The 16290-nt window shown below is 33.9% G+C and overlaps 1 protein-coding gene across 1 annotated transcript; it reads right to left on the bottom strand.

The window, feature by feature from the left end:
- Positions 1 to 260: 260 nt before the first annotated feature.
- LOC128178268 (E3 ubiquitin-protein ligase TRIM36-like) lies at positions 261 to 5679 on the bottom strand. Its single transcript, XM_052845366.1, has 2 exons — positions 5573 to 5679; positions 261 to 2989 (listed from the first exon to the last, which is right to left on the bottom strand). Exon 2 carries the CDS (start codon positions 2965 to 2967, stop codon positions 1378 to 1380), a length of 1590 nt encoding a protein of 529 aa, XP_052701326.1. The 5' UTR covers positions 2968 to 2989; positions 5573 to 5679; the 3' UTR covers positions 261 to 1377.
- Positions 5680 to 16290: the final 10611 nt, after the last annotated feature.

The raw sequence follows: 16290 nt of genomic DNA, 5'->3' as shown, positions 1-16290 counted from the left end.
GAGTTTCATATTTATACATTTCGAAATAGAATGATAAAAGTACTACTATAGGGCCTATATTTAGATGAGCGATGTGGCCCAAGGGCATCTTGTTTTCTAGGCATTTACAGCTTGGATAATACATTTTTTGTACCATCACATGTATATTCGAAAAAAAACATAATCTAACATAAATATCATAAAAATGTTCAAAACTTTATCAATGATATTTGTTTATTAAAGAAGGGGTTACCATCAGTATTTATATGGGTTATAACACATGGGCTAATCGGCAGCAACATCAGACCGCTCAGTACAATTATGGACTTAATAGACCTGAAACGATTTTCCAAAGAAAGGTTTTCACTGCTTTAAGAAATAAAGTAAATGAATGTATTCAATTCCATAGTTTATAAATTTAATTTATTGAAATTGAACTTTGAAATAGAACGTTTTATCAGTGCTATCTGTAGACATGATGTATCTTATCCACAATAATTTCCAAGAGGTTACATGTATATAAAGACATTAGATTTACCATTTTCATTCCGCAATCTTCATATTTGTTAACAATAACAGTTTTTTTTTAATCTTATGAGCATCATCGGAAACCCACGGTTGATTACGCGTCGTTCCTGTCTCCATCACCCGTGGGTCCCTTTGACGCTCGTTATTTATAAATATATAGTCCAATCTAAATAGTCGCTAAAGTATAATGACACTCTTATGTTTTTAAAGGCTAAATTACTGTAGCATTGCCATATATAGAAACATATATATAAGATATGATTACCAATTTTAATTTTTGTCCCCAAGCAAATAATTAAAAACTACAATATCCGATAATCGAGCACCTGTGCATATATTGTATACAAGATTACTCAAAATTTAATAAATATTAAAAATAATTTTAAAAAAAATACATCTACTATTTACAAAGTATCTCTACAAAAGAAGGCAATATTTTCTCATTTGCAACTATCTGAAACAATATATTGCAGTACGTCAAAAATGGCCAAATTTTCCTCGTATACGATAGTATTTAATCACGTAAGTAGATAGGCGCTAATCATTTGAATTAGTATAACAATAAATGCTGATTTACATGTATAGTATTAAGAAGACATTTTTACTGACTCAGATTGGGTTATTGTAAGCAAAATTTGTATGCAGAAAATAATAAAAGGTAACATAGATAAAGGAATATTAAATCACACAACATTTCAATCTAAAAGATATACCGCGTACAGACAGTAGGTACTTTCTAATATTTTACATCCAGTTGATTATGGTTTATTTCAGAGCCACTTTAAAACATTAAACGATTTGTCTCTATTTGTTTGTAAGTATCCAATAACCATTTCCATTTTAACAATGATTAATACAACTGATGTATCTTTATTCTTCTAAGTATTTGATTCTTTTGGCGATCCCCGTCAGACACTCTCCCACCATCATCTCACCGTGACCAAGGATACACACGGCGCGTGGATTATTTATTCCTCCTTCAGGAATTATGTACCTCAGGAATCGCCCGTCTCTGTCCAGCATATGAATCTTGTTACCGCCAAAATCTGTAACGACGACGTGACCGACAGAATCAGTGGTTACTGAAGAAACGGCAAATTTAGTGTCCTTATCCGAGTACGAATACCGGAATATGCCCAATCTATCGACAGCAATGACTGCATTTTTCTCCCAATCAGTTACAATGATGTCCCTGTTAACATTCTCAGTAATGTAAACCGCCCATTTGTACAGAAGTTGACACTGCGAGTCGTACTGGATTTCATGGAGCACGGTACCGGTACTGCTGTATCGGACGACTTTGGTCTGATCGTCTTTACGGAGACAGACCAGTAGATCACCGGACGCGGTGCTTGTGACGCCGTATGGCTCCCAGTCCCCGGTAGTGAACATCGTCACCACAGTGTCGGTGTCAGATATCATTCTCACGGCTTGAGTTCCACTGTACACTACTTGTTTGTTGTACGTACATAAGTACATGCCGTGGGTAGTAATGTTGACGGTGTGGTGGAGGTTTCCCTGGAGATCAAACAACTTCAGTTCTCCGCTCGCTCCTCCCATCCACACTTTGTTATCGTCGGTAACGGCCATGTCATACAGACGAGTTTTATACTCTTCATCAGCAGGGAACCCAGTGTCTATAACAGAAGTAACTGTTGGTATCGCTGATATTATTCCACCCGGTAACTCCTTTTCTTTTAATTGATTTTCCAAATATTCATCTATTTTATATGCGTATAATTTCGGAAACGAATACTGTGAGACATCACTTAAACTCTCCTGTTTCTGAATCACTGGTACAAAAGTCTGCATTTCTGTGACATTCTTTGATTTCTGAAATTCTACTGTTTTCCCGTTCATATCATCCATTCTTCTAATCATTTCTTCAAACTTTCTCTTTTGTTTCTGTAGTACAGCCTCGTGTTCCTTGTGCATGTCATCCAGCTCCTGGTGAAGTTTCTTCACGGTCTTCTCGATCAGTTTGATCCACTCTTCTCCCCGGGCTGTAACTTCATCTTTCCTAAGTTTGTAAATCGAGGATATCGAGGACAACAGCTTCGTCGTGTGATCCAAAATTCTTTCTAATTCATGTCTGAATGACTGAAGTCGATCATTTTCCGTAGCAATCACTTTCAAAAGTTCCTCAATTTTGTCGGACAGCTCGGATATTTCGTGCGATTTGTGTTTAATAGTAACGCAAAGCATGCATATTGGAGCTTCACAAGTTTTGCAGTATGCAGAACAAGCGTTTTGGGTATGGGAGTCACAGTGGCATGTGTCGTCATCATCCTTACTGGTGTAATCAACAATGTCATGGCCGTTTTTAGATTTCACGCGTAGATGTATAAGGACACAGGGGTCACAGAGATTTACCCCGCATCGTCTGCAGAAAAACGAGACTGGTTGCTGACACAGGTCACATTCCACCACATGCTGGGCTTCATCTCTAGATGCCATCATGAAAAGACTCTAGCTGTGGACCCTGTGAAAATTGTTTTTAGAAATATCAGTAATATCATACATAGTTTAATTTTACAAATGAGTCATTACCTGGACTGGTAATTAGATACATGACTTTTATCAGCTATTGTTTAGAAATCCAAAGACCACTGCCCATATATTTTTTATTTGATCATACTAACCGCGTTGAAGAACATTCTCAAATACATAAAACCAGAAAAAAAAAATTAAAATTACTAGATACACATGAAGAAATAAAGAGGAAGTTTCCGCAGTGCATCATCGTTTTATGATTTCCTTGCATCTCATAATATAAACAGAATATTTTTCATTATTTATTTGTTGTTGCTGATTTTCCTATCATTCAAAATTGTACTGTATTTATTTCGTTATACTACCCCGACAATTTAGAGTAAAATAATCGAAGCGAGCTTCTTATCGCCATCTTGGACTAGAGTAAAGTGCGTTACTCTAGTCCGTTTCTACACGGTGTGGTTGAGGCTTCACAAATTTTGGGTCCAACGAGAGAGAGAGAGAGAGAGAGAGAGAGAGAGAGAAAGAGAGAGAAAGAGAGAGAGTCCGTTTCTACACGGTGTGGTTGAGGCTTCACAAATTTTGGATCCAACGAGAGAGAGAGAGAGAGAGAGAGAGAGAGAGTCCGTTTCTACACGGTGTGGTTGAGGCTTCACAAATTTTGGGTCCAACGAGAGAGAGAGAGAGAGAGAGAGAGAGAGAGAGAGAGAGAGAGCCACAATTACATGCATTTATTTATCTTACTGCGCCGTCATATGACATTTCTTTAGATTGATAATAAAAGCATAATGGTCTAGTAATAGCATTTAAGGTGGATGAAAATACGTTTAAGGTAGTCCTATACTCGGCACTAAATAGGCTCAATCATTAAAAGCTTAGCTTTAAATGATAAATATACATTCTAGCAATACATATACAAAAGAAAATATGTATGTTTACATGCTAGTTTGTTTGTTATCACCTCTCAGACGGGTGTACCCCCTTGCGAAAATTATTGACAATTATGAAATTTGCCAGACGTCCGTTTTTCCTAAAAATAATTACCAATTTTGGGAAAATTAGAACTGAACATACAAAATAGAGTATATATATTTATTTAAGCCATATCTCATCAATAATTTTGCGCAAATTTTTGTTAGTAAGTACGCTTTATGGACCTGATGTATCAATATAGAATACAAAAAATGCAATGCTAGTATCGCGTTTGGTAATATTTTTACTATTTTATGGACTCAAACTTAAATTCATGGTGTTTATTCTATAGACTGACATCTTAGAAAAAAGATTCAATTGGTAAAATAAATTATATGTTGACGGATTACTTTTCACGCTATAAGCTCCAAACCAAGTAGACCCTGACGAAAAAATCCGTAAAACTCACATTTTTTGTTTCAGTTTTCTGCCTAGATCTGTCAACAATGTTAGATATCATTTAAACATTAATTAATTGACGATTTATTAAATTCGAAATAGCTTCTATCTCTAAATTTAAACCGGTTTTAGAAAAAGAAAAAGAAAAATTCGGGGGGGGGGGGTCAAAACAAAGAAGGTATAAGCATACCTGAGATCCTGGTTAATCAGAAACTGCGTTTTTCATTTTACTTTAACAGAATCAAGTTTCTCAACATTAATCATTTCTTTCTCTCATGATACATATATTACCGTTCTAATTGCTTATTATTGCCATTGTTTACAACAGCGATGTAGAACAAAATCAATACCGGGTATCAAAAATGCTTTGTAAAAGTCGAACCAATATTGTAAAATCCGTATTATGACGTAGTGCGATACTTGGACTACTTTAATATATCATTTTCTTAATGAAAAAAATCCAAAAAAGAGAGAATTATTTATTTAATAATTATGCTTTTTTCAAATATATTTTTAATAAATTGTTTCGGCTGCAACCAAGATCTCAATAAATGCATGGTATAAATCTTTAATAAATAAAGCAAGGCAAGAAAGGCCGGAGTATTTTATATTTTGAAAGTGATGTGTAATAGCGTTAATGGTGTGCGGGAGATAACTCCGGTTTATTACCGGTAACTACATCGCCAGGATATACAATGTACCTGCATTACATTGAAGTCTTAATATGTCACAGTGTTTACAAATTATGTTCTTGTATTGATGCTTTGTCATTCAAGGTTCCATGATTTCCTACATAATTATATTGAAAATTCTGGTCACAGGATCATATCTGAGAGATTATATAAATGCACTTAACATAGAACACGCCATGCAGATATCTTAACAAGATATATAGCACGGTGTCAGTGGAACAAAGGTTACAACTCAGATTTTACATGCGCAATCAGGTGCATACACACGTGTCATGCCATGTTATAAATTTAGTAATAAAATCGTTTCAATCGATCTTTTACCATTTTCAAAAAGAAGCTTTTTTTTTTTAAAACACCGTATTTATATGTACATTAATTTTATTACATGTAAATATGATAACACATAAGTATGCCTGTATGCCAGTGATATATGGGTCATTTTCATCGCAACTTTCATTTTACATGATTTTGTCTTAATACATGTATACCAGTCTAGGTTAAAGTATTACCTCACATCTGGAACATAACTTCCAAAGTAAAAGAAAATCCCTCTCGAAAAAAATAAGAAACGGACTCAAAATCAACTGTCGGTTTATCTACGGTCCTGACACACGCGCTACCCTGGACTTTGAATAGAAGTTAAGTCATTGTAATTTTAAAGTATGAAACGAGTATAGATATGCCGAAATATTTGTGGGTACACAGCACATTTTTTTTCATCCCATTCACAATATCGCGCATCGTTGTGAACCATTATTTTCATTTCTTTTTTAATTTAAATTTTTCAAACCCTAAAACTTGAAATCAAACTTCATTTGACAATTCCCCATACTCTGTCCCTAGTTTTTGCTTCCACCACTCTTTGCTCGATATTTCGATAATCAAAAATACCTTTGTGCTCAAACTACGTTCATCCACTAATATGAAAAATGTCCAGATTATCTGTTTTGAAACGCCCCCTTTACCTCTTCAGATTTCAATACACATCCAAAAATAGAAAGTCTACGGGGATTTTGCATTGCATTAGCCATTTATAAGCCCGGGTGATAGCGCTGAAAAATTGTGCGAAGTATCTTGAGTACCTCCGAATGGAGAAAAGATGTAAACATTTCCCATTATAAATCTCCGTAAGAAATATGTTTTCGTTCCTGTGAACTTTCTTGAGTTAAAAATGATGATTGTTCAATGAAGATATCTTTGTTATTAATGTTCCCTTTTATCGATTTCAACTGTATTTTTTTCACAGGTATATATACGTGTATTTTTATTAAAAATCATCAAAAAGTGATGGAAGAAATAACGTGGGACAGACTATAGTTGCTGATAATGTTTTTTTTCTTCTGTCAGAACTTAATTAAGGAAGTCAGATATCAAGCTACAAGCAAAAAACAGAGTAGGATTTTTTTGTTATGTGAACAAAGCTCTATTCTTGTTTTTGTTAATTAACATATGTGTTGTAATGGTATAAGTTTCAATCAAATGTTTTTTTCAATCAAGTCTTTTTTGTTCATAATAATACTTATGAACACACTGAATCGGTTTACTTTGTTTTCCATTTGAGAGTCAGAAATGGCAATTTGTCTACTTTACACTATCTGTAAACAAATATAGAATTTGAGCCTTGTTTACAATTTGCTTACAATTCTTTGTTATGTAAACAAGGCTCGTGTCATGTTTTAAATCTAATTTGTTTACATTGGTTTAATATACCAGTAAAAGTTCTTTTCAATTAGATGCATAGGCGTCGGAACCGGTGGGGGGGGGGGGGGGCTAGGTAAATTTATATTTGGAAGTATAGGTAATCCCCCCCCCCCACCCACGGATTAGGATTTTCATGATTTTGGGAATTAGGTTTTTTCTCAATATTTTTGAGGATTAGTCTAGCCCCCTCCCCCCACTTTCAATTTGCTTCCGACGCCAGTGAGATGGTTTTCTATCTGCTAATTCGCTTTAAATATAAATAAACAGTGACTGTTCCTAAGTTTGTCATGTTTATTTTTGGTCTTACTTGGAAATTCAAAATGTAAACAAAAACAAAACATGGGCTGAGCTTTATTTATATTCATTTGTAACAAAGAATTATGAGCCATGTATTCCGCTTGTTAACTTATAATTGACGACTGACAATCAAATTTTGGATTAATTGTAACCAAAATCATGACCATGTCCCCTTTAAATTGACTTCTAACGTTCAAATGATCAGTCATTCTAAGTGAACGAGTACACCAATTCATACTAAGTCTTTTTTTCTTTTCTTTTTTTTTCAATCTCAAATCGTGTCTAAATTGCAGGTTCCTATGAAGGCATAAACACATAATAGCAAAGAATATTAACAGGTTCGCATACTTTTACTTCCTAGCCAGCGGACTCGAATAACATTTACCGAGATGTGAATGATTTAATCGATGAATTTCCAAATTAGTGTCTCTTAAAGCTGCTTGGTCCGATTTTTTTGTTATTACAGTATCAAAATTTTTTCCATACAAATCATTTATCTTAGAAAGTTATGGACTTTCTCCTATTTACACCAGGAGAATCAGTCTCCTTTCAAAGTTAGAAATATTCAAAGTAAATAAAACTATTTTTTTGGGGGGGGGGGGGGAGGGGGGCAAACGAAAAAACAAACCAAAATGCATCACGGGAATGTTTAGAAAATGAAACCGCTTGGTTTCGTCCCCCAAATGATTGGGGTTATTCAACCCGCATGCTATGCATCGATTATAAAGAAAGCAGACTTCAGAAATATTAGCGAACAAAACGTACACATGTTTATTTGTAATTTGTCTGATAATTTCGACTTTTATTTAAAGCGATGTCAAATTCGTAATACAACCATACCCGTCTAGTCGCCAGGGGTGAAATTTAACATGAGGCGAAATAACGCGATACCTTTTAATGTCGTTTGTTTTGTTAGCAAATTTTGTACGTATTTTTCTTCATTGAAATTTGGCATAATTGACGGGTAAAACTACTGCAATGTCTATTATTATACATATACTAAGCATAGCAATCGTTTAAAAGCATGCATAAAATTTGATATAAAATTGGACCAAGCAGCTTTAAATAAAATAAACTCTTAACAAATTAATTTATGTGAACATATATATTTCATACTTTGTCGTGCTTTCGACACAATGTGTATTATTGCTTTCGATTTTTAATCACAGTGTCAGCTAGGTAAATAGCTTTAGCCTGTCCCAAGATATTATAAATGATGTCGCACACTTTCTTATCAAATCCTATCGGAATTGAAATTCCTATAGGAAGTTCTTTTATTCCGATAGGAAATTTCAAATTATACCTATAGGAATATTGTTTTTCCTATGGGAAAGCTCATTTTCATAAAGGAATTATTTTTGAAAGGTAAATATCTCACCTGACAGGTGGGATACAGTGATAACAAAGGTGGTTGTTAACTCTTCAAGCAATGGTCTATCATATGGCATAATTAAATTTTTCGATATATGCAGCTTAGACCGGTGCAAAAATGCCACCTTGGCACTGGCATAATTATCCGGCACAGAGTTAAAAATATAAAATATACGGGGGTTTTCATTACAAAAGAGATAAAGGTACCCGGATGATAACGTTGAAAAATTGTGCGAGGTATTTCAAGTGACTTCCGAATGGAGAAAAGATGTTTAACATCTCCATAAGAAATTGGTTTTCGTTTCCGTGAATATTTCCGAGTAAAAGACGATAATGTGTCAATGAAGATATTTTTGATATGTTCGATCCCTTTCATCGATTTCATTTGCACCTCTTTCACAGGTATGTGTATTTTTTTCCGAAAAATCACTTGGGACAGACTATAGACGTCGAGGAAAGTTTATTTATAAATAGCTCATAGAATGACATTTTCTATAAAATAATGCAAATTTTAAAAGGTGAGTATTTGCCTATTAATTTTTTTTATTCAAAACAAATATAAAAATTGGAAGGGGGTGTCCATATGTGAAACTGTAGTTAATTTGGGATGAAAAAAATAAGTGAACCTATAAAAGTGCAGAATACACACCTATAAGAAAATTCATAATAAATGATTTAAGTACATCAAAATATTGAATTTTGAAACAAGCATTTTGTAGCTCAAATAATACAATGTAAATATTTAAAACAGATACATAACATAAAAAAAAACCCAAATATATTCAACTCATGATTGCCGGTATTGATTTTAAAGATGGGAAGTAAAATAAACTATCTTGCCTTATTAATAATATAAATTAAATTAGTTAAATCATAATATTTCTGTGCAAACTGTGTGACTTTTAATGGCTTAACCTTCATAAAAAACATGGTATTATATTTTAAATAAACCCATTAGATAAATAGGCGATTTGGTCGATCACAGAAGTTTTGTCTCATAAGCTAATAAAATGCTTCCCACCCCAAAAAGAAGTTGCGCTCACAAACTGTATATTTTCATATCAATATTAATGTATGGACAAAATTATGATACGCATTTTTGCACAAGATGTCCTAAATACAAGCAAAATTTTACGAAATTCTGTGCAACAGTTAAAGAGGAGTTGCGCTGAGTAATCAGAAGTTGGAGTATTATTCTCTATTCACCGTTTCAGTATGTGACAATCTTTTACTATTTCACTGTTCCTTTCAATAATTATGGTGGCATGGATCTGCCACCACTTGTCAGATAATTATGCTGACTTGTCAAATGACTATGTCGACTTGTCAGATATTTATGTCAACTTGTCAGATCTCTATGTTGACTTGTCAAAAAATTATCATATTGACTAAAACTCAATATTTTGTTATTAAAGAGTGTTTGTGCCACTAACTGTCATTAACTTGTCATTATAATATCTGACAAGTCGACATAATCATCTGACAAGTCGACATACTAGTAATTATCTGACAAGTCGACATAATGATCTAACGAGTTAACATTATACATATATTACATGACTTCGAGGGCGACATACCAGAATATTTGTCCCGAGGTGACAGGAAAGCCCTAGAGTGTTATGTCGCCCAATGCTGAAGGCAGAGGGCGACATAACACTCTAGGGCTTTCCTGTCACCGAGGGACAAATATTCTGGTATTGTCGCCCGAGAAGAAATGTAATATATGTTATATAACATTTTTAAAAATAAAAATCTGTTTAAGAATATATTTACCTTAATAACAGGTGTATTTTAATTTTTAATGCATCTTCATATCTTACGAATCAATTTTCTTGTAAAATACCGATCGATGCGTCCAAAAAGAAGATCATTTTTCAAATTAAACGATTAAAGGAAGTTTCTCTGAATAGCAGACTCTGTCATGCCATTTTTATCGTTGGGGAACTGTTTACGTTTGCTTAGCTAAATTCGAACCCGACGTAATTAATATGCAGAATTATTGCACGCGAGGGTGATATAACAGTTTCGGGAGAGCGATATAACCATTTCCTGTGAAATATAACTTTTTCCGGTAGGGCAATATAACTATTTCCGGTGTGATTCAGCAATTTACAGGGCAAAGTAATAAAATTATCTCATTTGTGACATAACGAGAAAACTTATTCAAAAATGTTATATAATTATATGACAGAAAAAATTAAAATGAAGAAAATTATCATTCATATTATAAGTCGACTTGTCGGATAATGATGTCGACTTGTCAGATATTATGTCGTCTTGTCAAATAATGATTAGTCAGTTGATGTATCTTAGATCATAGGATATGGTGTCCAAAAAGTAAGTTTTTCTTTTTATGCATTGTTTAATGTATTGTCAAATATGATGAGAGTTTTACTATATTTTGAAGAGAGAGTTTCATATTTATACATTTCGAAATAGAATGATAAAAGTACTACTATAGGGCCTATATTTAGATGAGCGATGTGGTCCAAGGGCATCTTGTTTTCTAGGCATTTACAGCTTGGATAATACCATTACATGTATATTCGGAAAAAAACCATATTCTAACATAAAAATCATAAAAATTATCAAAACTTTATCAATGATATTTGTTTATTAAAGAAGGGGTTACATTCAATATTTATATGGGTTATAACACAAGGGCTAATCGGCAGCAACATCAGACCGCTCAGTACAATTATAGACTCAATGGACCTGAAACGATTTTCCAAAAAAGGTTTTTACTGCTTTAAGAAAAAAAATAATGTAATACTAATCAATTCCATAGTTTATAAATTTAATTTATTGAAATTGAATTTTGAAATAGAATATTTTATCCATTATATCTGTAAACATGGCGTATCTTATCAAAAATAATTTCTAAGAGGTTATATGAAGACAATAGATTTACCATTTTCATTCCACAATCTTCATATCTGTTAACAATAACAGCTTTTTAGCTCACCTGAGCTGAAAGCTCAAGTGAGCTATTCTGATCACATTTTGTCCGTCGTCCGTCCGTCCGTCCGTCTGTCCGTCTGTAAACTTTTTTTATTTTGAACTTCTTCTCTAAAACCGCTTACCCAATTTCAACCAAATTTGGCACAAAGCATCCTTATGGGAGGGCGAATATAAATTGCAGAAATAAAAGTCCGATCTGTATTCAAAGCGGAGAAAACCTTGAAACTGTAGAAAAAGGGTAGTGCATTTTTAAAAATCTTCTTCTCAAGAACTACCGAGGCAAATTCAACGTAGTTTAGCATAGATTATCCTTATGGGAAGGAAAATATAAATTGCAAAAATTAAGGGGTAATTCTGTTTCAAATCTGAGTTATTACGAAAATAATAATAAAGGAAAGGCGTGTTTCAATCAGTTTAATAGCTTCGGGTTCGGCATCCGGTGAAATGGGAAGGCAAGACTTGGCCTGGGCAAAACAAAAGATTGGCAGTTATTAATCTGCCAATCTCATTAAAATTTCAGGATATTTGATGGAATAGTATATTTGTATTCGCTGTAAATATTGCTACAAAATAATGCGTATTTGGAATTGACGATTTCCGATCTGCCCCGGCTTATTTTAACACGGCCCAGGTTTGCATACCCATTTTACCAAGACTCGTATTCCATACTTCTAAAACGAGGTTCTTTATTTTTAAAGCAGCCGTGACATTATACGAAAAAGGGTCGATCTGAATATGATGAATTTGCTTGTTGTGCAACAGTTCGCGTATGAAGGGATATTTTGAAACATGCAAAATATATTGGTGCCGATTTTATGAAGTAAATTGAGGCTAAATATTTCAATGCGTTGACAGTTTTCACACATGACGTTGGTGTTAGCTTGTTCTGATTTTCGTTTCGTTTTCATTATATATGCTTTGTAACCTGGAAACTATCGTCTGTATTTCGTGATTTTTACGTATCAAATCAAACAGACACTTCGGTAAATCAAACAGTTAACTGTTTACCTGCGCAAATTAAGCAGAATCTGATGTAGGGGTACTGAAATACAATTCATTCTATCGGTAATTCGGCATTATCTTTTGCGTAATGGTAGATTTATGCAATAGGTTTTGTTGAGATGCTCGGCATTTTCTCGAGTTTATTCAGTTTAAATAGAGTTTGATATCGCTGACGGAAATATGTAGGTATATACATGTATATATATAATGATTCATTTCGAAAAAATAAATTGTGTTCTTTATTTGTTATACATATAGTGCATGTTTCTTGTGTTTAATTGTTTACAATTTCTATTTACTAACCATATTTGAGTGTTAAGCTTCGAATTATAAGCAAGATACAGAGATTTGCTCACAATTCTATGTTTGTCCGCAGATCTTAAAAACTAAAGATTAAAAAAGTAAAAAATTTGTCAATATTTATTTAGAAAATTTTCAAAGTCTGTTCTTCCAGAAACCAACTTTAACAACTTATTGTATTGTAAACTTAATCTTTTTAGCTCACCTGAGGGTGGGGCCACAGTGGGGGGTCGAAGTTTAACAAATGAATATATACAGTAAATCTTTAAAAATCTTCTTCTCAGAAACTATTTGGCCAGGATAGCTGACACTTGTGTGGAAGCATCCTCAGGTAGTGTAGATTCAAAGTTGTGAAAATCATGACCCCCCACAGGGCGAAAAACAATATTTAAGCAAGTCCTTAAAGGTGGCTTAAAGGTGGCGTAAAGGTGGCTTAAAGGATATACAATCTTTAAGCCACCTTTATGTCACCTTTAAGCTGAGCTTATAGGTCCTTAATGTCCAAACCTCTTTAAGTCACCTTTAAGCCATCTTTAAGCCACCTTTAAGCATCTTTAAGTGGCATTTACGCTCCCTTTAAGTTGTCTTTAAACCATCTTTAAGTTCCCTTTAAGTCAAGTTTGATCAAGCTGAACAATAAAAACATATATTAAATGCAAAAGCTCTTTTTATAAGGATGGGAGGGGGTGATCCGAGCGATGATATAATTACCAAGGAAGGGGGAGGGGGTGTTCCAGGCGGTTTTAATTGTCGCTCCATTAATCTCAGATCGCTATCATCAACACCGGTTCGATGGACACAGATTGCCATTATAAAATTCTTTATAATTTTTTTTGGGGTTTCAAAATTATTGTAGGGGTGAGTGCAGCCTCCTTATCTTAATCTGTGCATAAAACAAATTAAGGTATGTTTGTTTCGTATTATAAATTAATCAGTGAAATCTCTCTCTCTCTCTCTCTCTCTCTCTCTCTCTCTCTCTCTCTCTCTCTCTCTCTCTCTCAGTTCATCCGGTTGTTAAACAAAATAAAGATAATGAACCAAAAATGCATGATTTAATTTGATAATCGGTTTAAGATTTGTATTTTTTTTTTCAATTTTCATTATTTCTAGGTCTAACTCTAGATCTGTTAGATACATGTTAAAGATGAAAAGACTCTCAACTGCCTTTGTTATACGAGCAGGATATTACTGCTTTGCTTGTCTAGACATAGTTTTGTTCGTTTGTGTATATCTTATTATAGTCTATTGTTTGTCCAACTTAAGCAAACCCCTGGAACTAACACAGAATATACAAGATATACACAACAGATGTGTCGTGTGCCCAGGTGCACGTTTGTGTATATCTAATTAAAGTCTATTGTTTGTACAACTTAAGAAAACTCCTTGAACTAACACAGAATATACAAGATATACACAACAGGTGTGTCGTGTGCCCAGGTGCACGTCAGGGTTTCTAAAGGCGTTGAATCTTAGTATGTACGAGTATACGATAAGTCTAGTGAATAAAAGTTAATTTACATTTGTAATTCATTTTCAAAGTATTATTTCCTAGCTCTGGGTTTCAAAAATGTTACGTCTACAAATTAACGATACATGTATGTAGGAGTAAAATCTTGAGGCTAATTAATTAATGTATCGGTGATCATAAATAGGGGTTAATTATTTAAATATATGTATAAGGGTAAATATGTAACATACCCGGCCTGGTACATCATACAATTGTATGTACAAGTATATGTATACATCATTTGCAATTGCCACATGCAGTAAATACGTGGTAATTGGTAATATTGTTTGTTATAGAATTGATAGTTTAAAAATCATGTATACAATTAAATATTTAAACATACTGGAACGGCGCCGCGATCATGAAAATCGGGAAATTGCGGGAAATTGAACAAATACCCTAATAGTTTCAATGCATTTAATAAAAGAAATGATTTTATTTTCTTTCTTACATTTTTATAGCTATAAATTAGATGAACGTATATCTACTCGGTTTAAATTTATTAACTTAGAAAGCCTACTAGTGAGCCTAACGGTTTCCATTTAGGTCTAATATATTTTTGTTCACTGAAGACCAAGTTCCGTATTTCATTCTAAATACATGCATGCATGTAATTTATAAATTAGATATAATTGATTGGTTTGTCAATGGTTTGTCAAAATCTTTTCAAGTAAACATATTCAATACATTGATTCAATATCCACTGATATATAGGATATAAAAACACTCTAATATATGTAAGTTGCCGTGGCGCAGCGGATGTCTGGTGATGCTAGTAATCAAAGGGTCCCGGGTACAGTTCTCGCCGCCTGCGTTGTTTTTTTTTTCATTTTATTTTCTAGAACAAAAAACGTTTTTAATACCTTTCCTTTCATAAATTTAATACATTTTGTTGGTAAATTAAGCACAATATTGAATTAATTTTTTTTTAATCGCTTAAAGGTGGCTTAAAGGTAGCTTAAAGGTAGCTTAAAGAAGTTTGGACATTAAGGACCTATAAGTTGTCCTTAAAGGTGGCTTCAAAGTGGCTTAAAGATAGTCTTTAAGCTGCCTTTAAGCCATCTTTACGCTTTCTTTAAGCTTCCTTTAAGCAACACATATAGCTTAAAGGTGGCTTAAAGATCGTCTTTAAGCTACCTTTAAACACCTTTAAGCTATCTTTAAGGAGGACTTAAAGATGGTCATTCATCCTGTGCCCGGGATAGGGTGGGGCCACAATGGTGGGTCGAAGTTTTACATAGGAATATATAGAGTAAATCTTTAAAAATCTTCTTCTCAGAAACTAATCAGCCAGGAAAGCTGAAATTTGTGTGAAAGCATCCTCAGGTAGTGTAGATTCACAGTTGTGAAAATCATGACCCCCGGGGGTAGGGTGGGGCCACAATGGGGGATCGAAGTTTTACATAGGAATATATACAGTAAATCTTTAAAAATCTTCTTCTCAGAAACTAATCAGCCAGGAAAGCTGAAACTTGTGTGAAAGCATCCTCAGGTAGTGTAGATTCAAGGTTGTGAAAATCATGATCCCCAGGGGTAGGGTGGGGCCTTAAAGGGGGGTCAAAGTTTAACAAAAGAATATATAGGGTAAATCTTTAAAAAATCTTCTCAGAAACTAATCAGCCAGATGATTCTTTATAATTGTTGAGACTTTGGCCCCAGGACAATTCTTTGGCCACGAGAAGGTTCAGAGTTTGATGTACGTTTAAATCCCATATATAAACTATTGATGAGGATCTTTTTGAGAACTGCAATACTCAACATATAATATGACTATAAAATCATCCTGTTAGAAAAGGGACTAATGATTATAAACATAAGAATATCCAGGGGAAAATGGATTTTATTTATACAGGATCTACATGTATTATTGTACATTGTCCAGATAGTTTGTATTATGACTCCATTAAGCTGAATTTATCATACCTATTGTTCCTCAGGTGAGCAATGTGGCCCATGGGCCTCTTGTTTAATCCTATGAGCATCATCGGAAACTCACGGTTGATTACGCGTCGTTCCTTTCTCCGTCACCCGTGGGTCCATTCGACGCTCGTTATTTATAAATATAATCCAATCTAAATAGTCGCTTAA

Source organism: Crassostrea angulata, chromosome 3, assembly GCF_025612915.1.
Source record: "Crassostrea angulata isolate pt1a10 chromosome 3, ASM2561291v2, whole genome shotgun sequence".
Taxonomy (NCBI): Eukaryota; Metazoa; Mollusca; class Bivalvia; order Ostreida; family Ostreidae; genus Magallana; species Magallana angulata.
This window is presented reverse-complemented; position numbering and strand designations above follow the sequence as displayed.

Coding starts and splice junctions, on each gene's coding strand:
- LOC128178268 (XM_052845366.1), bottom strand. CDS start 2,967: ATGATGGCATCTAGAGATGAAGCCCAGCATGTGGTGGAATGTGACCTG.